The 27,519-nt window shown below is 36.0% G+C and overlaps 1 protein-coding gene and 2 long non-coding RNA genes across 6 annotated transcripts in view; 2 read left to right on the top strand and 1 right to left on the bottom strand.

The window, feature by feature from the left end:
- LOC109183848 overlaps positions 1–13,173 on the bottom strand; it is a 14,140-nt gene extending 967 nt beyond the window's left edge. Inside the window, exons 1-2 of the long non-coding RNA XR_002054644.1 lie at positions 13,092–13,173; positions 3,714–3,721 (exon numbers count right to left, since the gene is read on the bottom strand). This is a non-coding gene — a long non-coding RNA (uncharacterized LOC109183848). The remainder of the gene's footprint in view (positions 1–3,713; positions 3,722–13,091) is intronic.
- LOC109183845 lies at positions 5,571–14,672 on the top strand. 4 transcript variants are annotated; one of them, XM_019333900.1, is made up of 7 exons: positions 5,571–5,671; positions 6,233–6,285; positions 6,381–7,873; positions 8,001–8,249; positions 10,448–10,528; positions 13,176–13,634; positions 14,296–14,600. In XM_019333900.1, the coding sequence occupies exons 3-7, from the start codon at positions 6,635–6,637 to the stop codon at positions 14,350–14,352; spliced, it is 2,085 nt and encodes a 694-aa protein (XP_019189445.1). In that variant the 5' UTR covers positions 5,571–5,671; positions 6,233–6,285; positions 6,381–6,634; the 3' UTR covers positions 14,353–14,600. The 4 variants fall into 4 exon arrangements, with proteins under 4 accessions (XP_019189445.1, XP_019189447.1, XP_019189444.1 ...); XM_019333902.1 differs by lacking the exon at positions 6,233–6,285 and having other exon boundaries at positions 5,585–5,671; XM_019333899.1 differs by lacking the exon at positions 5,571–5,671 and having other exon boundaries at positions 6,027–6,285; positions 14,296–14,672.
- On the top strand, positions 5,668–27,519 carry LOC109183847. Its single transcript, XR_002054643.1, has 3 exons — positions 5,668–6,022; positions 19,425–19,432; positions 27,509–27,519. It is a non-coding gene; the product is annotated as an uncharacterized LOC109183847 (long non-coding RNA).

Raw genomic sequence — 27,519 nt, 5'->3', positions numbered from 1 at the left:
TGTACTCCCTTAAGCCCAATTTGATTGGCTTCACCTGAGGTTTCAGGACTATAAATCACTTATTGACTACAACTCGGCCCTTCATAAAATAGTCTCGCAACTAAAGCTCTGCAAACAAGAAGTTTCAAAGAAAAACTTGATTGAAAAGACCCTGTCTACTTTTCATGTGAGTAACCTTGTACTCCAGCATCAGTATAGGGCAAAGAATTATGAAAAGCATTCTGATCTAATATCTGCACTTCTTGTGGCCGAGAAGCACAACCAGTTGTTGATGAAAAATCATAATGCACGACCGGCGGGGTCTTCCCCTGTGCCTGAAGCACATCATATTGCCCAGGGAAGCAATTCTAGAAGGGGCCGAGGAAAGGGTCGTGGTAGAGGTCACGGTCGAAAGAATTGAAGTGGTAGAGGCAAAGGAAACAATGACTCCTGGGTCCAAGATAAGAAACAGAGTGATTAAGGTTCATCAAGATCACAAACCTGTTATCGGTGTGGGTGTACGGGACATTGGTCTCGTACGTGTTGCACACCAAAGCATCTCGTTGAAGCTTACAAAATGATGCACAGGAAAAATGATAAGCAACCGTCAAGAAAGGAATCTCATCACACTAATACTGATTTTCCTGAAGCAAATGCAGTGATGAATGATGATGATGATCACCTTTTAAAATATGAGCTCGAAGAGTTTGGTGATTAAGAATGATCTGTTTTATGTTTTTGGTTTATGAACCTGTGTTTTCATATCGTTTTATGACTTAATGTCCATGCTGTTTTTGTGCCAAGACAATGGTTAGTTAGTAATGAACAACGAAGTAACCCCGAAGGTAAAAGTTAGTAAACTTCCGAGGCTAATGTAGGTTACCTTCCGAGGGTACCTTTTGATTTGCTTACTTTCCGAAGGCATCTTACCTTTCGAAGTTTTTTTTTTTTTTACCTTTCGAAGGATCTTCACCTTCTGAGGGCCCTTTACCTTCCAAGGGCACCAAACTTCCCATAAGGAATTTCTTTACTTCTTGAGTTTTACTTCCTAGAAGGAATTTATTTTATTTTTTACGAAAAGAGTTATTCCTTATCACTTATTTGATCTTTTCCTTTTGGTTTTTACGTATCAGATCTTATAACATTGCAAAATTGTTGTCCGCACAATGGAGCATGAACCAACATTGTGATTGGTGGATAGTGCAACCACACATACTATCCTTACGGATATGAGGTTTTCCTTACCTTGAACAAATCAAGTAGTAATATTACTACCATTTCTAATGATGATGTACAAATAGTGGGCTTCGAAAGAGCATCCATCATCCTCCCTAAGAGTACAAAGCTACAAATTGAAAATGCTTTGTTGTACCCTCAATCTAAGCGAACCTTGCTGAGTTTCAAGGATATTCGATCAAATGGTTTCCATATTGAACCAAGACTAAGAACAATGAGGAGTTCTTAATCATGACTTAGTTAATCACTGGTAAAAAACAGGAGGTTGAGGAACTTGCCTCCTTATCTTCTGGGTTATATTATACCTACATACAACCCAATAATTCATGTGTTGCACTAATCATGAAACTCAAAAATCCACATTCTTTTCAATTGTGGCATGCCCATCTGGGTCATCCTTGGCAGAATATAACACTTGTTGCTTGTGCGAAAGGTAAATATATTGTACGCACGTTGCGTACTAAGGTTGGACATGAATCGCCTATATTTCTGCAGAGATTGCAGGGCGACACTTGTAGACCAATTAGTCCATCTTCTGGACCATTTAGATATTTTATGGTCCTAATTGATGCTTCCACCTATTGGACTCATGTTAGTCTACTGTCCACGAGGAACAAAGCTTTCGCTAAATTTGTTGCGAAAATTATTGAGTTGAATGCACAATTCCTGGATTATCTTATTAAATCAATAAGAATGGATAATGCTGGAGAATTCACGTCGACGGCTTTCAATGATTATTGTATGGCCTTGGGCATCAAAGTGGATGTAACGCCCCTGATTTTAAGCATAATTTAAGCCATTTAAAGCTTAGAAAAAGAGATAAAGTCTAAACATTAAGATTAAGTAAAGCGGAAACTAACTAAACAAACCAGGAGATGTTATGCCACATCTATCTAACTATAGATGCACATGCTAGAATCTAAGGTCAAATCCAAAACAACAGTTATCGAATCATAAACTAGGCTCACAGGCCACAAGTCTAAAACTACCAAGGATGGGCTATGCTATCTAACTCTTCCACTAACGCACTCTCCTGGATCTATTCAACACCTGGATAACACCCTTCAACGAATAAAGCTGGTAACCCACCAATACGCGTTGAGTACCATATAATATAGATATAATAAAAACCATTTGAGACTGGAAGTACATATATATAGTCTTTAAAACGAGGAATAGAGACATCACAAGACTCATCATGGAATCACTCTCAATCAAAGACCCACAACAAACGATTACTCGACAGATCGATAAGAATGACATAATCAACATACTCATCAACAAGATACATCATACGATAATCAATCAAGGAATAACATTAATCATGCTCATAAGCAATAGAAAGTCAAGGATCACATTCAATGATACGTTCCAAGTCCACGCAGGACATAGCCAAACCAAGTTATTCATCGTGGAGTCATCGCAACGACCCGAATCATAGTGGATCAGTGTGGAGGGCTCCAAATCATCAATCACATACCATAGAGTCATCGCAACGGCTCGGACTGCAGCCCAATGGAAACAGATCTAGCAACTTTAAGTGTATACACCCCTATTGGGATTCCAAGCCCAACGGGTTAGTTACCTTCTCTAGCAACTTGAATAAGTTTCCCAAGTTGCCCACAAATCAATAAATATCCAAACAGCAACCCGGAGCTTTCCTCACTACCGGATCAGTTCACAATGGTTGATCGGGGCTTTCCACACCACCGACCTGTCAAGGGCTTCCCACACCAACATGACCCATTGCAAACAGAGCCAGAGGCTCGCCACACATATCAATATCACATAAGTCCCCACACTGTCCACTGTTCCACCTTATCCAATCCATCACAACAATTCCACATCTCAACAAGAGTCAATACACACGGAATCTAGAGATACAACAAAGCATAGATTCCACACGAAGTGTGTACATCAAGAGATAAGCTCAACAATAGCTTAATCAAGGAATAATCATGATAAGGTACACCATTTGTATAAGATCATATCAAGGGATTCAATCGATAGATTTCAATGAAAGACATGAATCAACAATCAATATAACGATATAACAACAATAGACTTTAATCCAAAGATTACCATGATAGACTTTAATCCAAAGATGTACATCAAAAGGATAAACATAATGGTTCAATCGAACATCAACGACTTCACATTAATCCAACGAATCACAAGGTTGGACCATAAGCATGATTCAAGAATCATAATCCTATCACGGATACTTAGGACAACGTTCTAGACTTACGAAACATCAAAGGAGACACACAATTGCGTAAGGATTCAACAAAGTGGAGGTCAAAGAACGACTTACCAGTGGACGGAACGGTGGGTGGACAACCACCCATCGACCGCCTTTTACACGTACCAGCGAGTGGAACCATGGGTGGGCCTCCACCCGCGGCCCTGCCCGCTGGTCCATCACCTTCCACCCGCGGGTGGAACGGCGGGTGGACAGCCACCCGTTGTTCCGCCCGTGGGTGCAACCCTATACCCACAAATTTACCTTCGGGGAAAAAATTAACAATTTCAAGTCCAAGTCCAAAACACCCAAAACCTCACATTCAACAAGAAAATGACTTGAACACATGAATATCTCAAAAGATAGCATTTAAGAACCCTAGATACAAGCTCTAACATGCATAAACACAAGATTATGCATCAAATATCACAAGAACATCAAGAACATCAAAGAGAATATCAAGAATCATCATAGCAAGTTCAAAATAGGTTTTGTAAAGCATGGGTTACCTCTTGTAGCCTAAGAACACCTTCTTCAACCTCAAAGCAAGACCAAAAACTCCTTTAGATCAACCTAGCAACTCACCCACCGCTAGATCTTTTACAAACTCCCAAAACCCAACACGATAAAAGAAAGATTTAGGGAAAGATGAAGGAATCTTGTATGGAAAAGGTGTAGGAAGATAGATCTTACCACTTCTTGTCTTGGAGTACTAGAAAGTTGGAATCTTGGCTTGCATTTCTGGAAGAAATGTGAAGATGAACTCTAGGAGTTTTCTTGGAGAGAAGGAGGATTGTAGAGTAAGAAATGAGGGTGTAGAGAGAAGGAGAAATCCTGAAAATGACTTGGGGTGTCTAGGTTAGGGTAGGGTTAAAGTTAGAAATTTGTGAAAAGACCAAAAGGGCCCTTCTTTCCACATAAAGACTAGAAGGAACTTAAAGTCTAGAGTACAATAAATAAAGCACAAGGTCCACCTAATGACCAAATTAAAAGACTAAGGAATTGGTCAAACTAGGTCCCTTAACTAATTCCAAAGGGAAATCAAGAAAGAAATTGTAAAGCAAGAAAGAATTAATTAAGAAATTAATTCGGGTTTAAAGAGTGAATTTCTGGGGTGTCACAGTGGAACATCATGTACCTTATGTCCATACTCAGAATGGTCTGGCTGAATCTCAGATTAAGCGTATTAAATTAATCGCTAGACCATTATTACAGAAGTCTGGTTTACTGATTTCATGTTGGGGACATGCAGTATTACATGCTGCAACTTTAATACAAATCTGACCCACTGCATATCATGATTTTTTTCCCCTTGCAACTACTACGTGGTGCAGAACCTAACATTTCCCATCTGCATGTATTTGAATGTGCATTCTATACCCCCATACCACCTACAGACCGTACCTTCATGGGCCCGTAGCGAAAACTACGTATATATGTTGGTTATGAATCCCTCCATCATTAAATACCTAGAGCCCATGACAGGAGATCAGTTTACTGCGAGGTACGCTGACTGTATTTTTGATGAAGATCATTTCCGGGCATTAGGAGGAGACCGGCGCCACCTCCGCGAAACGAGCGTAGGCGGCGGCCGATCAATGGAGGATGGGGGAAAATCCTTGCACAGAGAATATTAGGTTAGGAAGTGATGTAAATTTTCTTCAATTTAATATATACAAGATATACAGAATTTTAATATTATTATAAAATTATCAATGATGAAGAGATATTATCATAATATAATTCCTCTAGTAATATTCATGTATTATTATTTACAACACAATTAATAATTTAAGTTGAGTGAAATCAAGTTGAAATATGAAAATAGAAAAATTTCTCAAAAAAAAAAAACATGAAAATAGAAAAAGAAAAACAAGGAGCGCAGCAATAAAAAGGAAAAAAAAAAAAAAAACACGCGGGGTGGCGTATTGTTCTGGTACCATCGTGGCACCATACCCAATCCATATCCTCCTTTCTGCAAAAATATTATTAAACCCCAAAAGATAAACAAATAACCATAGAAGAGAGATAGAGGAAATATTTGATTGATAATATACTCCGTAATTTATTTATATTTTCTTTTCGTAGTCCGTAGAAATTTCTGTTTCTGTGCATATATTATATACATATATATGCATCTGATAATTGTTATTATTGCTTCAATTTGCCGTAGACTGTTGTTGTAGAAGATGTTGATCCGGAGAAGATTTACTGGTATCGATTTACGGCATCAATTTGGATAGAACATTGTGTTCTTTTTTTCTCATTTCTTAAAGAATTCTCACCTCTTTACTTGTAATTGTAAAAATAGATGAAATCTAGAGCTTTTGATTTGTCTCATCGGTTATTTACTGGTGATGATTGTTAGAAATTGCGAATCTTTTGACACCGAAGGGTTTTTTAATTTTAATTTTAATTTTAAAATTTCTAAAATTTTTGTTTGTTTTTTTGGGTATTGATCCTTTATGGAGGAGCTCTTGGTTAAGGTTAAGACGATTTGTTTCATAGCCAAGGATTTCGATTTTTTCTGAAAGGACTGACTGGGGGAAACTGAAATTTCCAAATGTGATCTTGCACAAACTCTCTATTTTTTTAATACCTTGGTTTTTTTTTTTTTTTTGGGTGTTCTGTAATCTTCAAAAACTTTGGATTGTCTTCTCATATGACTGAGGAGTGATATTTGGTCTAATTGGGTGTTGCACTTCCAATAATTTCTTCATTAATGATCAGTATCAGTCAACAAAGAGATGACTTTGATTTTGACAATCTTTTCAGGATTTCACTTCATCTTGTGGAATGATTTATGATTTCTTGTTACAAAGGCAGAGGTTTTAAAACTGTTTACTTGATTTCACAATGTATTATAATCTTGCTGGTTGATTGTCTATTGAATCTGATTTTCAAACTGTGACACATTTTGCAGGTAGATACTGGTGCGAAATACTGATAGAAATGAAGGCCAGTTAGGCATATTACACTTCTGTATGAGCGCCTCTAGTTGATGCAGATTGAGCTGTAGCTAGTTGGATCCTTCATTTCTGTTAGTGATAGGTTGGAGCAACTCAGATTTTACATGGGACAATGAAAATATTATAAGATAAGTGCTAAAGAGTAGCTATTCTAGTGGATAGGGTAAGGTTCTTAGGAAAATAATTTGAGGAAAAATCTAGTGCAGACATGGGTGTGCCTCAAGTAGCAACTAATAATTATGCTGAGGAAGTTGCTACATCCTTGAGCACATTTGCACAAACTCCAGCTAGGTTTGTAGCTGCAAGCAACTGTGATATGACTGGGGTGCACATTGGTCAAGTAAGCAGTAGAACAACCACAGATTTTGCTTGCACTTCATCGAGGGATGTCTTGAAGGACCCAGATATTCTCAGTATTCATAAAGATGGTATAACCAGCATGCATAAATTGAGAATTGATTCTTCTGAAAAGAGTGGCTTCTTTGCTTGCAATGTTGGAAGGGAAGCTCATAATCCTGCTTCAAGGATTGTGGGTTTTGAGTCAAAAGCATCTAATAGGCCAGCCAATTTGTTCGAACAAAACCCTTTGGATGGTATTCATCCATCTGCTGCAATTAGCATTACTGACAAGACACCAGAGACCAGTGGCTCTGTGGTTAGGAAACGGTTATTGTCACCTTTGAATGGCACGGTTCTTTCTGATCAATTTTCTGGTGAATATTTAGATATTGGTGGTAGCACTAGTTTTAGGAGTACTTCCTATTTAAGGAATGGCACCCATAACATTTCCTCACAAGAACACAAGAAAGCAAATATAAGAAGCTCAAGCAATTTTGAAGCTTGGTCCACTCAATATGCCTCGGTAAAGAGCTGTTCTCCAGATGAAAATTTTAAGATGAACTCCTTCATTATTACAGATGGCCCCTTGTTTGAGGACGAGGAGACTCTCTCTCGGAGTCTTTTTACCCCTACTTCCTCTGAGCTAAACTTTCATGGAAAAGTAACTGAAATGCTTTTCCAAAATGGAGGGATAGACATAGTGGATAGAAATGCATACTCTCCACCACTTTCTCTCTCTCCTCTTGGGCCTAATTGTTGTAGGAGGATAAGAGATTCTAAATGGCATAGGGATGATTGGGAGGAATATGATGTCAAACGGTCACTTGATGGGAATCTATTAGATGTTTTGTCCTCTGAAAAAGAAGATGATTCCAGAATGGAAATCAAATCTAACTTAGATGTTGAAGATTTTCCTATGAACTTTGAACAATTCACTCTCGACAGTGTGAATGAAGTGAGAGGACAATGGGCACAGAATTCAATCCAAACAAGTCTGCGTACAAGATTAGGTAGATCCCTCAGTGGACTTACAGTAAGAAGGTCATTAGTTGGCTCATTCGAGGAGTCACTATTTTCCGGTCGTTTGGCATCAGGAACTGTTAGCCAGGTGGTTGCCTTAATAATTGTGGTGCTTAGTTTCTTAGGTTTAGTATTTACACAATATATTCTCTCTTTTCACAGGATAAAGAGCTTATTGTCAAGGTGCTTATAAATCTTTAAATTTAATCCTGCAGAAAATTGAAGGTTTTCTTGCTGTCCTTAGTATTTCTGGAGGGAATTTCTCTCCACATCCAAAGAAACTTCCATTTGCAGTAACGAGTGTGGATGGTGGCAACTGTTTGGTGTATTACTCATCCATAGATCTTGGAGGACATTTCTTAACTAATGAGTGTAAAGGCTCTAAAATGAAGAGAAGCCTTAGCATTAATGACTCCCAGACAAATGGTCGGCTGCGTATACCTATGAAAGGGCGTATCCAACTGGTACTCTATCCCTCTGTCCATCCTTTGATACTAACTCTTTGAAAGTAGAATAAGACTAATCTTATTTAATGGAAATAATAATGTAAAGTAACTTACTGGTAGAAGCATAAATTAGACAAGCCAGACATTAAGACACTTTAGATGCAAAGGAAACTAGAAGATATGATAGCAAGATTTTTTGTCTTGCCAGTATTTTGTTTTTTTGTTTTTGTTTTTGTTTTTTTTTGTTTTTTTGTTTTTTTGTTTTGTTTTGTTTTTTGTTTTTTGTTTTTTTTTTTTTTTTGTTTCTTTTGTTGAGTATGGTCTGACACATTGGTGACCCTTTGTACTTATAGGTTGATACTTAAATGTGTCCACTCCTGAGTTCGAAGATCTTATATTCTTATTAAATACTGGTGTCTCATCCTTTCCATTCGCATGAACTGCCAATGGTTTCAAATTCATGATAGCAGCACATGAAGTCTTTTTGGTTAGGGCTGTGGGTGAGTGGTTAGGGAAGGAATGGTGCTGTTTATAAAATGAGATGTAACATATAAAATGTGCAGGAGAGAGTATCCAACAAATAAGCCGGTTGGATTATTCGCAATATGCTTGTAAAAAGTAATATATGATGTAACTAGAAGATCTTGGCCAAACACTTATTTTGATTTCAAGTTTCTTAGAATCTAAGTGTTAATTTGATGATGAAAGTTTTTGCATCAATGAGTTATTTCACTTCTGCAGTTAAATAGGTTGGACACTAGAGCACAAACATTAAAATGAAGATTATTTTAAGTGTTTACTCTCGTCTTCTTGGTTCCACTTTTTTTAATAACTTGGGATTTGGGAATGATAATTTTGAAAGTAATTTTTGCTTCTCTTCAACCTCTCTATTTAAAAAGTGTAACAAACCTTTTAAATAACCTCTCTATGATTATAATTTATACTCGCAATTTGAAATATGAATTTGGAGATTGAATCAAAGTCTGATCCTAAGTTAATTTTTCTTTTGTTCCATAAACTGTAGTGGCGTTTCTATTTTTAGTATTTGAGTATCAATTTGACCAAATGTAGTACCTTGACATTTTTTAATCAACAAAATTCAATCCAAAATGTCTTAAACATCCTCAAATGCAGAAGGGTGATGATGGAATATCCACAAAGTAAGGGCATTTGGTTGTTTTGGACTAAATTTGGTTGATTTGAAAAAGTCAAGGGGCAAAATTTTGTCAAATTGATAGTTGAAGACTAAGGCCTTGCTTGGTAAATGGCGGTTCTGCCAAAATTTGGCAGATTTGGCCATATTGGTGTTTGGTAATCAGTGGTTTGGAGTAGCGGTTTTTCTCCAAACTGCTGAAACCCCAAACGCTGCTTTTAGCAGCATTTGGATTTGGCATTTTGGGGAAAGAGAGCTCTTTCCCCAAAAATTAAACTGATTGTTTTGGCCTCAAGTCTCATTTATTGAGGAGACTTGAGGCACCGTTTAACTTACCATCCGATGTGGGACAACATTGGATGGGAAGTAACACAATGGGGGCCATTGAAGCTCCTCTTATGCCCCTCATTTCATTTCCCACCGATGTGGGAACAAAATTACAAAGGGGAGCCTGTACGCTCAAGCTCCCCTTTGTATTGTTTTTATTTTTTAAGATTTTTTTTTTTTAAAATCTTATTATTATTGTTGTTGTTGTAGTTGTAGTTGTAGCAATGCCCTTATAGGTCCTTTTTTTACATATTAACTGCTAATAGCAAACAACTAATTTTACCAAACATCTTTTTACAAACCCATACAATCCGCTACGCTAACCAATCTGCTAACCATTGGTTGCCAAACAAGGCGTAAAAGTGGAAATGTCACTATACTTGAGGGGCCAAAAGTGGCACTAATTCACTCATCTTATAGTGTTATTGTTATTTATTTATTTTTCAGTTTGTAATAATTTTTCTACTGTCTTTAATATGTTAAGAGAATGTAACTGGAGAGCATGAAGACTGTTCCTAAACATGCTGAAGTAGAGTGCAGAAACATAATTTTAACTTTTGGCAGTAGTTGATCTTTGATTGCCCTGCAGCTGCGCTAAACATTTACCTGTCTTATACTTCTATGCATTTCATTCATTGATTTTTATTTTTATTTTTTATTTGTTTTTTACTAAATAATTTTGCTCTGTTTTTGCGTTGAAGATGAGTTTTACATTAATAACTGAAATATTTGACAGGTTCTCAGCAATCCAGAAAGGACTCCCATTCATACATTTTTCTGTAACTATGATTTGACTGACATGCCTGCTGGGACCAAGGTAGGTCAAAATGTATTCTAGTTTGGTCTTGATACAATGCGTCTAGTCATCAACTGGTCTCCCCTCCCCCTTTCCCTCTTCCCTTTGCATGTAACTTGTTGAAAATGTTTGCATTGTTGGCGGACTTCTCTTCCCTGTACATGATTAGCAGGTTACCCTAAACATGACAAAAATCATCCAAGACAGACTCAATGACTACATGGATAATTTTGTTGAATTTGGAAGATGGAATGGCCTGGCGGGTGGAGAATAATACCACCCGCCAGTTAGGCGGAAGCAATATGAAGAATCAAGACTAGGAAATGAATATAAAACTGAAATTATATTGGTATTCTCTCTGTTTCTAATACAGAAACACAGTACATATATATACACAAATACATAACTGTAAGTAACTACCCATAACTACCCATAACTGACACCTATTCATAAACAGACACAACCCTATAGATAAACCTAACTCTTTAGTTTTCAACACTCCCCCTCAAGCTGGAACATCTAGAAGTTCCAAGCTTGGATTAAAACATACACTCTACATTACAAATGAAGATTAAAAGCAGCTAGAGAATAACAGTGTTGGATGGCTTCGGAGGAACAATGCTATAAACAACCCTTGGGAATGAAGGCACCAGGGCGAAGCTTGTCACAAATAACCTTGGGAATGAAGTCACCAAGGGCGAAGATTAACACGAACACCCTCACAGCAACATAAGCATTCTAGGATTTGCCAATCAACAATCTCCATCAAGAACGGCAGAGCAACCAAATCATGAGCAGCAAAGGGGATGTAGTAGAGCCCATAGATTGTTGTATGAATACCGAGAAAACCACATGATTGTTGTTTATACCTCTTATAGGATAAGTGAATAACAAAAGAAGCTTCCGGAAATAAACAAGGTGCCAAACATGAAAACCCTAGGGACTAAGTATGGTATACCGAATATAAAGAAACAAATACGGTTATACCAAAAACACCCCGGAAAGAGGTTTGGCAACCAACCCAAAAAGCCTTCAAACTTCACCAAAAGGTCCAAGGGCAAAACAACAATCTGGAATTTTCACCGGAGAATACATCACAAGGAAAAATACAATTTTGATGTTTGAAATACCCTAGGAAAGTAGGCTCTGATACCATGTTGAATTTGGAAGATGGAATGGCCTGGCGGGTGGAGAATAATACCACCCGCCAGTTAGGCGGAAGCAATATGAAGAATCAAGACTAGGAAATGAATATAAAACTGAAATTATATTGGTATTCTCTCTGTTTCTAATACAGAAACACAGTACATATATATACACAAATACATAACTGTAAGTAACTACCCATAACTACCCATAACTGACACCTATTCATAAACAGACACAACCCTATAGATAAACCTAACTCTTTAGTTTTCAACAAATTTCACATTCTTTCTATACAGTTTTGATGCATAAATTGGTGGATATATTCAATTTCTTCAGCCTTCCAAGGACACTGGAAAGGGATTGATCAGATGAGGTCATGAAGTAATGACTGGGACAACAATACATTGTTGCAGAAAGTGTTGAATGGTGAAGTATCTCTTTACAAGATGACTGTGATAACAATGGAGGCAATACAATGAAGGATCATGTTAAAAATGACTTTGAAAAAAGGAAAAGTGCCCTTATTGAGGAAAAATTAAGAGGGATTCTGTGAATCTGATTTGGGCATGTCAAATTTTGGGTGATGGGGCTTTATTTAGGAAGAGTTTTATCGTGTGGTAACAGGAGAGGGCAGGAAGAGGTCTAATGTAACTTTCATGGATTTTAATTGCAAAGAAACATATGCTAACTCAAGGGTTTATGATGGACTAACACTTATTAAAATTATTACATGGGATAAATGGAATTGATGTAGCTAACTTCCAATAAGATTTGAGATTAATGCCTACGTGGGTTGATTGACTAACTAAATAAAAACATTTTGTGTTTGCAAGATGAACTAAAGCTCTACACAAGTTTCATTATGAGTGAACATACTTCTTTAGGATGAGAACTTCTGACAATCAGATTGAATGAGCTGGTGTTATTGAATAAATCAGTTATCAAAAAGTGACCACACTAATTAATTTAGATATTTCACCTATATTACTCAATTCATTCATTTTAATTTGGCAAGCCAGTATCATGCATTTCAGCATTTGCTGTGTTACTCTAATTATTCTTTTTTTTTTTTTTCCCTTTTCCCATTTGGGGTAAAATTTCACTTTCTTGGCTTAATTGTTGGGCATTTAACTATTTGAGTTGGTACTAACTAGTCTTTATGTTGGCCATGATTTTTCCAATTGGAAAGTATGGAGTAGTACTTAGTGCATGCTATCTATGATTAAGCATTTAAGCCTATTCAAGGTTGCCAGACATACAGAGTAGTTCATTGCAAGCTTACTAAAATAGTTTAAGCATAAGGATGCCCATTATGCATATAAACTAAAAAGATGCAAATTTTTCTAACTGTTGAATCCTTGTTGTATATCCAGCTGTTGAAGGCCATAGTTCAGTTTTTTCAGTCTACTGTCTACTTTTGATTTCTGGATGTTACTACTATTCATAAGTCTGAATGCACATTTATGTTGTGTGTCATCTAATAAGGAATGTCTCTCTGTGAAATCTATTTTATTTATAGACATTTCTGCGGCAAAAGATAACTTTGGACACGGACAAAGGCGGCCATAAGGATGCTAAGGGGAAAAGTGATGGAAGGCAACCTCCAGTTACAAAGGCTGAGGATTCTTTGCAATCTAGTGAGGTACTTTCAGATTGTAGGAAATCAAATGACTGTAGTAGCGGTGTTGTAGAGGGCATTGGTTGGCCTTTTGGTGGAACTGGCAGCAAATCTGTAGATTGCCCTTCAAAGATAAATGAGAATGCAGCTGGTACAGGTGTTCTGCGCTATGCTCTCCATATCCGGTTTTTGTGCCCTTACTCTAAGAGAAACTCAAAAACAGTTCTGAGGTGCAAATCTGACCCTTCATCTGTACCCACAAAAAATGGCATGGATATCGAAGGGGAGCGACGCTTCTACTTGTACAATGACATGAGAGTCGTGTTTCCTCAACGTCATTCAGATGCTGATGAAGGCAAGGTATGTATCATAACGTTTTGCATTGTCTTATCAATATTGCTTTTGATTGAAGCATTTGTAAATATGCATGTGTACAAGGATTAGTAATAGGAGTTTTTGCCGTTAAATGCACTCATGAGTCATGAGTTAGGATGAATGCCTTGATCAGCTTTGCAGTTTGTATAGGCTGTTAACAAGAGCAAAATGAGTTTCTAATTATTTGCTTCTATTCTTCAACCTCTATTTAGGAACTAGATCAGATCTGAAATTCACTAATACTACGGATTTAATCTTGTATTGATTAGTTCATCCTTGCACTAGAAATAATGCATGAAACTCTATTATATTCATGGTAAAATCAAACTAATCAATGGCTCAATGCACTTATTTTTAGAAATACTGCGTTATGTTCTTTCATTCTCAATTGTTTTGGTACAAAATTCAAAATTTCATTTTGATTATCGTTTATATATCCATTTTCATTAAAGAAACTTTCTAGAAAAGAAGCAGAGGCCTAGCTAGATGAGACAAACCCAAATAAAAGATCTGTTAATCCATAAAAAAAACTAATCATCTGGATTGCATTTTGATGGATTATGGATAAGGTAGCAAATTATGTGGAAATCATATGCCCTTTATTATGCACCTTAGTTGGATGTCTTATTTTGGCATTGCATTGCAGTTACATGTGGAATATCAGTATCCATCTGATCCAAAGTACTTCGACATCAGTGAATGAATATTGCCCCAAAAAAAAAAAAAAAATGAAAGCAAGCAAGAGACTGTAAGGTGCACATCCTCTGCTCAGAAACTATTTCCTTGTACATATCCATTTCATGTAGTTCTTAATCAACTTACCTGATTGGGGATCAAACCCATTTCACCTGTAAATTCATTTCAATAAATAGACATGATGTCTCCTGTCCAGACCTTTTGGAAGTTGTACATATGACCTTTCAAAAGTTGTACATATGACCTTTTTCTTTATTTTGGAGGAAAGGTTTTACTAACCAGAATGCCATTTAACAAAAACAATGTCAAGCTTCCCATCTCTGAAAACAATTTGTCTCTGAATTTACTTCACTCCTATTTTTATAGGCTATTATTATTATTTAAACTTGGTATTTAATGACTGCAGTCTACTAATGAAGGGTTTGGTATTTGCTTATTAAAAATGAAATGAAATGATGATCCATACCCTGGCAGGTATTAGTATTTCACATCAGGCTTCAGGAATACACACCGGGTGTGTTTGGTTCATGGGTTTACATACTAGGAAGAGTTTATTACCGAAATGGTCCCTCGCCTATTGTGAAATTACCAATTTGGTCCTCGACAATATTTTTTACCCAATTAAGTCCTTGACTTTGAAAATGTTAACCATTTTAGTCCTCCGTTAAAATTCCATCCATAAGCTGTTAGATTTAAGGACGAAAAGGTAATTTTACATATTTTATTTATTAAAGCTTTTATTAAAATGAAATACTCCATAGTCCATACCATATTAAAACAAATGTGAATTATGTTTATCAGCCCATCTTAAGCTCCACCATTTTCATTTCCTGAATGAAGATGAACAGTCCCATCATCCTTGCTTTTCTCTGCTTGGTTCTTGTCTTCCATTCTTCACTCATCAAAGCTCAAGAAGTTGAGGATGAGAGAGTTTGATTACAGTTTAGGAAGTGAAAAAGGTTCAGTTCCGAAAGATGGGGAGATCCAGTGGTGAGTTACTGTGGAAAAACAAGAATCCAAGCACCCTTTCTTGAGCCTCATCCTCTCAACTCAACACACTCATCTTTCTTGAACAAGCTACTCCTCTGCAAATCCAACACTCTTTACATAACAACAACAATCGGGCTTTTCCAGGTTTTCGCCATTGATTACAATTCCAAGCTCTTAACTCTTTCCCACTCTTCTTGCTCCACTTCTTCCCAGTTTATCTCCCGATCACTTACCCGCCGGATTCCTTTCCCCCTTTGAGCCCAACTCCCTTCTTCTTTTCAATTGTTCAAACTAGACAACATCCTTTGATTCACCACTGTTACATAGTTGCAGAAACCTTAGGGGGCGTTTACTTCATTTCTCTGTTTTTCCTTTTCCATTTTTCCATAGGAGATCTCAAAGATTCTCACTCAGTGTTCTGCATAGGAGATCTCAAGGGAGTAGAGAATCCTTATTCTTCATGCTTGGTGGTTGATGATGTGGGGAGACGATCAGCTGCTGCCATCGCCGTTGGTTCTGCCTCAAGAAGCCAAGAAGAGCTGCTGAGCCTCGTTGGATCTGGCCGATCTGCTACTGCAACACTGGAGACCATCACCGCTACTGGAGTTCACTGATGTAGTCGCCGGAGCAGAACTCAAGGTCTCTGGATCTTGCTGCTTCGTCGTCAATCTGCTACTAAGCTGGGAGTGAGAGTCACCACTTCCCTGGCCTCGAAATCTTCCAGGCAAAGCGAGCAAAGCGCGTACCACCACTTCCCTGGGAGTGAGAGTCACTACCACCACCAATTGATTTTTCATACGGGTAGAATTAATCGTGGTTGTTTTTTTTTTTTTTTTTTTTTGAACTTCTGGAGTTCAACTAAACATTAAACACAGAATTAATTTCTTGGACTGTTGAAATCTTTTCTCAACTATAAGCAAGACTTTAGTTTGTTATAGAAATTACCTACTGCCTAACGAGCTATTCGTCGGATTTAATTTTTTCCGGCACAAAACAACCGAATCGTCTACGCCGGTGCATTGGACTCCGGTTGTCGCTGCTCCTCAAGCTCGAGTCGATGACAAAAGGGATTTGTGGCTTAAGGCTAGACGATGCTGGTTTTTTTGGTGACGACGACGGCGATGCGATTGGAATTGCAGGCGGCGGTTGTTGGCGTTGCGCAGAGGAGTGACGACAAAGGCAAGGATGGCCAACTTCTGGAACAAGAGACCATCAAAGTAGATATTTTGCGAAATTCCATCAATGCCCTCTAATTTAACAGATGTTTAACCCCTGATCTAACGGAGGACCAAAATGGTTAACATTTTCAAAGTCGAGGACTTAATTGGGTAGGAAAAAAATTATCGAGGGCCAAATTGATAATTTTGTAATAGTCGAGGGACCATTTTGGTAATGAACTCTATTAGGAATGTGAATCAAAATCATAGCTATTGTTTGGTTGACAACTTTTTAAGACACAATTATGGGATTTGATTACTCATTCAATTAAGAACCCCATTCCCTAATTAACAAGGGGTGTCATTCCATCTTATATTGGTAATTTGATTTTTAAGTTTGGATTAGTGCTTTTAAATTTTTGTTTTGATTTTTTATTCATATTAGTGCTTTGGATGTCAATTGTGTTGATTTTTTGTTTTTGTATTTTTAAAGCTTTTATTCGCATTATAGGGTCGTACATAACCAAACATTAATATTGGTAATCATTCTAATTCCACCATACTACCGAGCATGCAAAATACTTTCACTAAAACCCATACCATTACCAAGCAATCGTTATGCTGTGGAACTGTGTCCACCTTGCAAGGTGGACACGGTTCTTTGTTCATAATTACTGAACTATATGTTCATAATTATAAAGCTATATATTCATAATTTTTGAACTTCATATTCATAATTATTGAACTCTATATTCACAATTACAGAACTCTATGTTCATAATTATAAAGCTATATATTCATAATTTTTTAATTTCATATTCATAATTATTGAACTCTATATTCACAATTACAGAACTCTATGTTCATAATTATAAAGCTATATATTCATAATTTTTAAATTCCATATTCACAATTTTTGAATCTCTATATCTCTATATTCATAATTACATAAATATATGTTCATAATTATGTTCACAACTCTATGTTCATAATTATAGAACTATATGTTCATAATTTTTGAACTATATATTCATAATTATGAACAGTTTTAATACTGTGTTCACCTTGCAAGGTGAACACGGTTACACAGCATAATTTGTCATTATCAAGTATTTGATTTTCATTCTCATTCCGATTTCCATGTGCGAACAAAACACACCCACTGATTATTAGATATAGTTCCATAAATGGCAGTTTATGCCATTGGATGTGGATCTAATCACAAATACATAAAGCATGCACTTATTATTCTTCCTGGCAATAGAGATGTTGAAGGAAGTTGTTTCTGAATTAGTTGGAGTTGCAGAGTTGATGCTGAAATTCTCCTAATTAATTAGCGTATGCTTTTCTTGAATTTGGTGATGCAGTTATATATATATATATATATATATATATATATATATATATATATATATATATATTCCATTCCTTCCTAGGTGCAAACGGCTGAAACCCATGGTGAGATTCTTAAGCTTGGTCCCCCTCCATCTAGAGTTACTGTTGTTGTATGCTGCTCATAATAACTCATAAGTCATATTATAATTTAAGATTCGGTGAAGGTGACTAGATTGACTTCAATTAATTAGTTAGTTAATATTTTATCTTAAGGGGACAATCAAAGTATGGATGTCAATGTCATTCAACTGAATTATAATATATATGACTAAGCTACACTAAAAGACATAATCTAATTAATTAGTTACTTTAACCTATAATTTTATAAATTCATATATTGTCTTAATTAATTATTTACTTTAACCTATAACTTTATAAATTCATATATTGTCTTTTATATTTTCAATGTGGAACTATGAATGAGCTAATTAATTGCGATTTGGTTTGCGCTTCACTATTGTGTTGTCATCCTGCATTGCATTAAACCAACTGTTTCCCGTCAGTGGTCACTAGACTAGACACCATAAAAGTAGATCGGTTATACATCATTTTGTATGGAGCTGAAAAGGACAAAAATCCCACTCTTGTCTTTGCTCACATGGCCCAAGCCCCATCCGTCCAATAGTAATTGCATAGATCGTGGTCACGGCAATTTATATTGTGCACCACTAGCAATGTGTGTGCAGTACAAAATGCGCGCATTTCTTGCTGACGTTACTCTGTTCGTCTGTGTACTGCGCGCATTTCTTGTTGACGTTACTCTGTTCGTCTGAACAGACCAAATCTCATTATGTGTATTCAGTTAAAAGTTTATGAGTATTGTGTTATGAGTTTGTGTAATCAGTTAAGAGTTTATGTGTATTCTATCAAGAGTTTATGTGTCTGTATTATGTTATGAGTTTATGTGTATTATGTTATAGTTTATGTGTATTATGTTAAGAATTTATGTGTATTATGTATTATGTTAGATTATATGTATCCTGTTATGAGTTTATGTGTATTCAGTTATGAGTTTATGTGCATTCGAAATAGAGAATTTTTTTTAACAACTTAACAAAACGACGTCGTTTTGAGAGGCGCGGGGCGCACAGTGATATGTGCGCCGTGGTGCACGACTGCACGGTATAACGATTGGTCGTCCACACAATGTTATTTTGCTTTATTTTATTTTTTTGAGCGTCCAGTTACAATATACATTTTTATAATTCATAATTCATAATATACATGATTTTAAAACATAATGTACGCTATTTTAAAGATAATGTACATTATTCTAAAGTATAATGTACATTATTTTAAAACATAATGTACATTATATTACCACATATGAGTTTCATTATTTTAGCATGTAATGTACATTATTTTAAAACATAATATACATTATTCTAAAACATAATATACATTATTTTAAAACATAATATACATTATTCTAAAACATAATGTATATTATTTTTACTTATAATATTCACGACGTTGTTTTGGACCGTGTTCCACACAGTTGTGGCCCGTGTGAACCACAATCCACAATGACGTTGAGCTTTTTGAGTTAGAATAGTGTACTTTATGTGTGTCTTATAATAATAAAACTTCTGGGGTATGATAATGTATTTTATGAGTTAGAATAATGTACATTATGCTTTAGAATATGTACATTATAAATTATAAAAATGTATGTTGCAGTGAGTTTAAACTACGTCGTTTTTGAACCGTGATCTACACAATATCTATTGGTTCTCCAGAACATGGGACAAGTTTCATGTGGAATTATTTTTTGGCTTATTAAATAACAAAAGAAAAAGCCCAAATTATCTAGGTACATTCGTGGGTTCACTAAATATTTATATTTTTTTATCAAACCACGAGGTGTTCTGAGCAGGCGATAACTGGAGATTTATGCTTATTTAAATTACATAGTCATACTGTATTAGTTAAAAATCAAATGAGCGTCAATATTGTTTGTTTGCATTGAATTGAATTGTATTGTAATATGTTTATTTGGATTGAGATTGTTGAGCATAAAATAACAATCATTATCTGTTTGAACTTTTAGTTTGGTATAAGAGTGTTGTTTATTATTCTAGTTGTGTGGATCATGATCTATGAAATAATGATTGCTTTCTAATGCAAGCCAAATTATACCATGGACCAGGGTCTACCTTGCACTGTGGACCCTGGTCCAAAATAATTTTCAGATTATATGTTTTACAGTTGGCATATTCTATGCCTACAGTTAACCATTTTTGTATTTGAATTATGTGTTTGTAGTTAATATGTTATATGCTTTCAATTTGTTTATAAGTACAAAAATGGTTAACTGCATGTACAAAATATGTGAATTACAAATAAATAATTTTTGAACCACGATTCACAATGCAAGATGGACAGTGGTCCATGATATAACAATTTATAATGTAGCAATTATGCGTCTATAGTTAATATGTTAAGTGCTTTCAATTTATTTAAAAGATACAAAAATAGTTAACTACATGTACAAAATATATCAATTACAGATAAATAATTTTTGAATCACAATCCACAATGCAAGATGGCCAGTGGTCTATGCATAACAATTTACAATGCAGCAGCTATGAGCTTCCTGATTTTGATTTTTGAACCTCATCCCAAAATAGGGAGTTACCCTATTGGATCATTGGAACGGAGAAAAAAAAATCAGTCTCCAACAATTTATCTACTCTCAACATCTGCAATCAACTGTTTAATTTTCTTTAATTTCTTAAGCATTTTTTGATTCGGTCATCATAACATCAACAATCATTACCGCCATCAACAATAAATTGAATACAAACAAAGAGTGTGTTTAGTGAGTAGATTTTTTTTTTTTTTTTTTGAAAGTGTGTTTAGTGAGTAGATAATTTTTCTTTTATTATGAAAAATGAAATTGTGTTCATTTGCATTGATTTTGTTGGAATTTTAGCTTAAAAATGACATGTAAGTGGTTATTTTGTGGTATAAACATATGTGGAGTCCATTTTTTATTTGGGTCGGATAAAAGTGAATTTGCACTTTTCGTAGTGAGACGAAGAAATTGATATATTGTACGCTTAAAACGGATAGTGAGTGAATGAGAAATTGGTTCTCAAAGTAGAACTATTTGAGTTGGAAATTAAGGTGAGAAGACTTTGTAAAACGTACTTGTCCCGCATTGTTTTGGGGAGTGAATTTGCACCACTATATATATAAGAGCTTTTTAGAATGAGTTTCAATTGTATAGCATAGATGTTCTCTCTCGCGCGCATTGATTGCTTTCCAATTAATCTAACTTATTTTTTAAGAATTAACGGTCGTAACAACTATTTTAAAATCCAATTTAAGTTCTCCAAACTTTTAATAGAGATGGAGAAGTAAATAGCATTAAACCATGGTATTAACTTCTGAAATAATTTCAGATATATATGTAACATATATAATCCAGTTTGAACTCTCAAGATCTTCGTTTTTCTCTCTTCCTCTCTCAACTCTTTTCGTATGAGAAATTTCTGCCAACACTTTCGTAAATTGTACAATGTGCTCGATCTTTGTTATAATTCAATGAGCTTTTAGTTTGAGTGCTCAAACTTTAAGCTATAATCCGTTTCATCCTGAGAGACTGACGCTAATCTCACTCACACACACACACACACACACACACAAGGTCGCACTCCTGTGCGAATAGGCGCCCAGGAGAGAAATGTGAATGCATGCTAGCCATCCACGTATCCAGATCAACGAATCAGATGTAATTTAAAAAAAAAACGACGTGGTGGCATTTTTGTAAATAACTCAAACTTTGGTGCAAGTAAATGTGTTATAAGTGCAAGTAGCTGGTGCATCTTTGTAAAAAAAAAAGTGCAAGTAAAATCACTTTCAAGTGCACCTATTTTCACTTACAAGTGCAAGTAATTTTACCTTATTAACATTCGTGTGCCTAGTTATAACGGCAGGTGCACTTAGTATTGATACTCAGTGTAAATTTTACTTGCACCTATAATACATTTTACATGCACTTGTAATACATTTTACTTGCATGTAATTTTGCCTTGTTAACATTCATTGATCGGGTGCACATACTTTCACCTACAAGTGCACCTACTTTCACCTACAAGTGCATGTAACTTTGCCTCTACTTTCAACTACAAGTGCATGTAATTTTGACTTGTTAACATTCATTGATTGGGTGCACCTACTTTCACATAGGTGCACCTAGTTATAATAAAGGTGCACCTAGATCTAGATACATGGAGCGCACTGAATTATTCGCATTTCGGTCTTGGGCGCGCCACTTGCACTTGAACCGCAACTATATATATATATATATGGGTTGGATCTTGTGAGACCACCCTTGTAGATGATATCATGAGATCCCATATCAATCATCGAATTGATTTTAATTAATAGTAAGGATTGAATTTAAAGACTAATTTGTAACCCCTACATTTTAACACTAAGCATCTAATCTCAAAAACTAATAAAAGTAATCTCACCTTTGAATTAAAACAATGAATGATTAGGGTGTGATCTCACAATCTCATATGGTAAGGTTTGTCGACTTCGAAAATATCTATATGGCCTTAAGCAAAGCCCCCGTCTGTAGTTTGGGAAATTCAGTCAAGTGATTGAAGAGGCTTGACATGTTGAAGGGAAAGTATGATCATTCTGTTTTTTATAAACGCTCTAAAGCATGTATTATCCTATTAGTGGCCTATGTGGATGACATTGTCATCACTGGAAGTGACACCGCTGGTATTGTATCCCTTAAGACCTTTTTTCATAGTCAGTTCCAGACTAAAGATCTTGGTACATTAAAGTATTTTTTTAGGTGTCGAGATAATACGAAGTAAGAAACGTATACTTCTCGCCACAAGAAAATATGTACTTGATCTATTGACAGAAATAGGTAAACTGGGAGCTAAGTCGTGCAATACTCCAATGATCCCTAATTCACAATTGACATAAGAGGGGGAGCCATTTGATGATCCAAAAAGATATAGAAGATTGGTTGGTAAGCTAAACTACCAGATTGTAGCCCGTCCTGATATCGCTTACTCAGTCAGTATTGTAAGTCAATTTGTGGCATCTCCAACTGTTGACCATTGGAGAGCTGTAAAACAAATCTTGAACTACTTGAAAGGGGCTCTACGGTGTGGAATTGTATATCAAAACCATGGACATATGAAGATTGAATGCTTTGCAGATGCAGACTATGCAGGGTCTAAGGAGAATCAAAGATCTACTACCGGATTTTGTGTCTTCTTTGGTATGAACTTGATCTCGTGGACAAGCAAGAAGCAAAATATTGTATCACAGTTGAGTGCAGAGTCAGAGTATAGAGAAATGACACAAGCAACCTGTGAAATCAAATAGGGCTCAAGGCTCTAATTCCTGCGAAGCTATGGTGTGACAATCAGGCGGCTCTCCACATTGCAGCCAATCCTATATTTCATGAACGAACCAATCATATTGAAGTTGATTGTCATTTCATTCATAAAAAAAAAAATACAATGAGGCTTAATCTCTACATGGTTTGTGAAGACAGGAGAACAGTTAGAAGATCTTTTTACAAAAGTCATGAATGGACCTCAAGTAGATTACTTATGCAACAAGTTGGGCATGATCAATATCTATGCTCCAACTTGAGGGGGAGTGTTAGACATTATAAATGGTAGGTGGCAGAATAATGGGACAAGCACCCAACCCGGGCCACCAACAAGCACTTGACTCGGAACCACCTCAAGAAGTCCAACGTGCAGAATCATTTACTTCAGAGTCATTTACTACCCCTCATTCAAGACATGGTTTAAGAGAAATAAAGTGCTCGGCTCCTCATTATGATGTAACCGTTACTTACCGTTAGGAGACTGATATAAGTACGGGATTCTTTGCTGAGCAGCGACACATTCTAATTCTGGTACTAAAACACTGAAGCAATACAACTTGTAGTAATCGATTATATTCTCCGGTAACATATTTACCGTCGGTAGGAATATATTTAGCATGATATTAGGGATTAATGTGTATATTCTTAGTAATTAGGTTCTGATCCTTACCTTAGTTAGTATATAGTTACTTGTATAAATATGTATATTCCTTAGTTTGAGATATATGAAAAATATGGAGTTCTCCATTCAACACTAGTTTTCTAGGAAAAGCAATTAAGGACACATTGTGAAGTGCTGCTAGGGCTATAACAACAAATGACTTTACTGCAGCAATGAGAAGGATGAAAAAATTGGATTTAGATGCACTTGAATGGTTGTCAAACAAACACCCTATTGAATGGTTTATAACACACTTCAATGAACAGGGTTTGTGTGATATTTTGGTGAATAATATATCTGAATGTTTTAATGCAATGATACTAGATGCAAGGGAAAATCCTCTAATAAATTGTCTTGAGTGTTTGAGGGAGATTCTATTGAAAAGATTATTTGAGAAAAAGGAGGAAGCAAGAAAGTGGAATGGCCCAATTTGCCCTAATATCTTTAAGAATTAGTTGCGATTGAGAAATCTGCTGGAGGATATATGTCTATACAGTTTGATCAGATGTTGAATGGGATGCATACAGATGAACATGAAAAAGTTGATTTGGGCAAAAGAATTTGTTCATATAGGAAGTGGGATCTCGCTGGAATTCCCTGTAGACATGCTGTTGTTGCTAATATGGATGAAGAAAGAAAAACCCATTGATTATGTTCATTCATGTTACAAAATGGTAGTGTATGGAAGATTCATAAATCCTATGGTTGGTTCCAATGGATAGCCTAAAACACAAAGAATGGCACCACTACCACCTATTTACACTACAAGAGCTGGAAGACCTAAAAAATTGAGAAAGAGAGGAGTATATGAGGAACAAAAAAGACCAAGAAGTTCAAGTGACTTAACAGTAGATGGCGTTCATTTATCAAGGAAGCATATGACTTTGCATTGCACCAAGTGTAGACAAAAAGGCCATAATAGTAGGAAGTGTCCTTTAAATGTGGTATTCACTTTTTGTTCTTGTTTATTACTACTTTAATTATTTTTAACTATCTAATTGCTTAAATTTTTCATTTGATCATATTAGCCAACTCCATCATCACAGCGTTAAACTAAAGTAGAACCCTAGCATGTTTGAGCAACTGCACTAGAAAATCCAGTAGAATCCTAACCTGTTCAAGAAAATTCAGTGCATGAGGTACTTGTAGCTTGGGTTATTGTGACAGTCTATTTTAATGTTTGAGGTTGTAATAACTTAATGTACTAATCCATATCTTGTAACAAGTTCAAATAGCAGTTGAGATGGTACATAATCAAGAGGTTCAAGTTTTGAGGAATCCTCCAATAGAAGAACTGCCAAGTTTCAATGAGCATGCCTCAACTTCTGGTATTTCGTGTATAAGTTATGAACTTTTCGATCAATGTAACTACTTCTTATAAAGAATGAACATTACATAAGGAATGAAACTTACATTATATTTGATCAATGTCAGAAACCTTAAATAATTTAAATATGGAATAATGAGCAATTACATAATTTCATGACAACCTATAAACATGACTAGCTTGTCCACATTCCTTTGCTATCATATTAATCATAGCTACTCCTATTGCTACCAAGAACAACATAACTATCACTTGCCACTTCTTGTTGTCGTTCTCACAACTAGGCTTCTTTGGACCATTTGCACTTCATAATAATGCTTTGAGCCTCTCAATTTCTTCCTCATATAAGTTCACGCTCTTCAACAATCCGGGAATGATCTTCTTCGACCTTGAACATATTGGAGGATCAAACCAATCAAAAAACCCACATGAGTGCATGCCCTTTAGAAATTTATGAACAAGGTACTGAATAAGAAGTTTGTTAAAAATTCAAAATAAATAAATAAAAAGTAGCTACGGAACCTTACAAGAAACACCAATACACATACTACTACTGGCTGTCGACCATGCTACTGGAAACTTTGAAACACAATAAAAATACAAATACAAATATGGTTGCCAACACAATCCTAAACCCTTAGAAATAAACTTAAAAATTTCACACTTCTTTAGAACCAACACAATTGCTTAAATTCTTTAAATACCAACACAATTCTATTGGAACTATAAAAAAATTCAAAATAATGCTAATTGCTTACATTGATACCAACACAATTCCAAAACCTTCGACCAAGATTATAAGAACTCCATGAGGTTTGAACGGTTAAATCATTACCATAATTAAAATGGAGAATTGGAATTACTTCTCTAAAGTGTAGTCTTTGCTTTACTGAGCTAGAAGATGATGAAGAAATCTCCCTATTTTGCTTCTTCCCTTCATTCTTCGTGGAGAACTTATAGCAATGGCGCAAAGCTGGGGCTGTAACAACCCAAAATTTTATTTTATAAATCCGGTATTAAGAAATTCCAAAATAGCCATTTTCACTCCATTAAAAATTTTTGGGATCAATTGATGTTTGAATAAATTATTTTCGTCACATTTTTTTAAATTAATTCGACACCAAAATTTGATTCTATTCGAAATTCCTAAGTTTTCGGGTACTTCGCGTACCAAGATTTAAATCGAGAAATTTATCTGAGTGAGACCAGGAGAATTCAAAAAGATTTTAAACAAGAGTTCATCTAAATAGTTTTTTGAGAAAATTCATTTTCAACCCCAAAGTATTTAAAGTTAGCATTTCTAGCCCTTGGTCCATGATACAAGGTGAACCACAAGGCCATGTCTGATATTTTAAAGATGTAAGCCAAAAGACCACTTTGCCCTCCACCAATCATTGGTGATCTACCTAGGGTTTTGCACCCATATAAATAGAATCATTTCACCTTACCTTCATCTGATCCATCTCTTTGCCTCTCCTATCCCTGAGCTTTCTGTAAACAAAGAAGAAGCAAAGCAGTATGTTTCTAACTTTCATTCTCCTCTATCAATTTCCTTTTGCTCTTTAATCATCCACCCTTGCCTCCCCATCTCTGAGGTTGTATTAAGCATAGCATATACCTATGTTTGTGTGAGGGAATAGGTGGTGAAGGTGTTAGCATCTGAGCAGGAAAGGATAGGGAACCACATAAGAAGAAGAAGCTACAAGAGGTATAACCCCATGGATTCCTCTTTAAAATTTGGCTCTGTGAAACCTTAGTATTGAGTAGAAATGAGTAGAAACTATGAGATTTTGTTGTGTTTATGCTTAAAAGTGATCTAATATTTGTTTGTGAGTTGTTGAGATTGTTTTGGACTTGTTTGGTTGAGTTTTGCAGATGAAATTGCCATCTGGTGCACACACAGGGTGCACCAGATTCAGACCAGCCGCCCTAGCCACGGCCCATCAGGAGGGCCGCCGGCTAGGACCGTAGCTACACGGGACTAGGGCACGGCCCTAGAGGAGGGCCTCCGCATAGTCCCGTTGGAGTAACGGGGCTCATGGGGCGGCTCTTGAGGAGTCCCGCCCCAAGTCCCTGAGTTTGATTCTAAGGAGAATTTGTGCAGTGGCCAGGCCCTTGTGGCTCAGCTACGTGTCATTTCGGGCCGAGTGTTACGGGTCCTTGTGGCTCGGCTCTTCGGGATCGTCTCGACGCACGTTTTGGCTTTGATTTCGTTGAATTTGGATTAAAAATGAGTAAGATGTGAAGGATTTGTTGAAGAATTTCCACAC

This window comes from Ipomoea nil, unplaced genomic scaffold (assembly GCF_001879475.1).
Source record: "Ipomoea nil cultivar Tokyo-kokei standard unplaced genomic scaffold, Asagao_1.1 scaffold1179, whole genome shotgun sequence".
In the NCBI taxonomy this organism is placed as follows: Eukaryota; Viridiplantae; Streptophyta; class Magnoliopsida; order Solanales; family Convolvulaceae; genus Ipomoea; species Ipomoea nil.
Note: the sequence above shows the minus strand (reverse complement) of the source record. Positions and strands in the feature narration are given on the sequence as shown.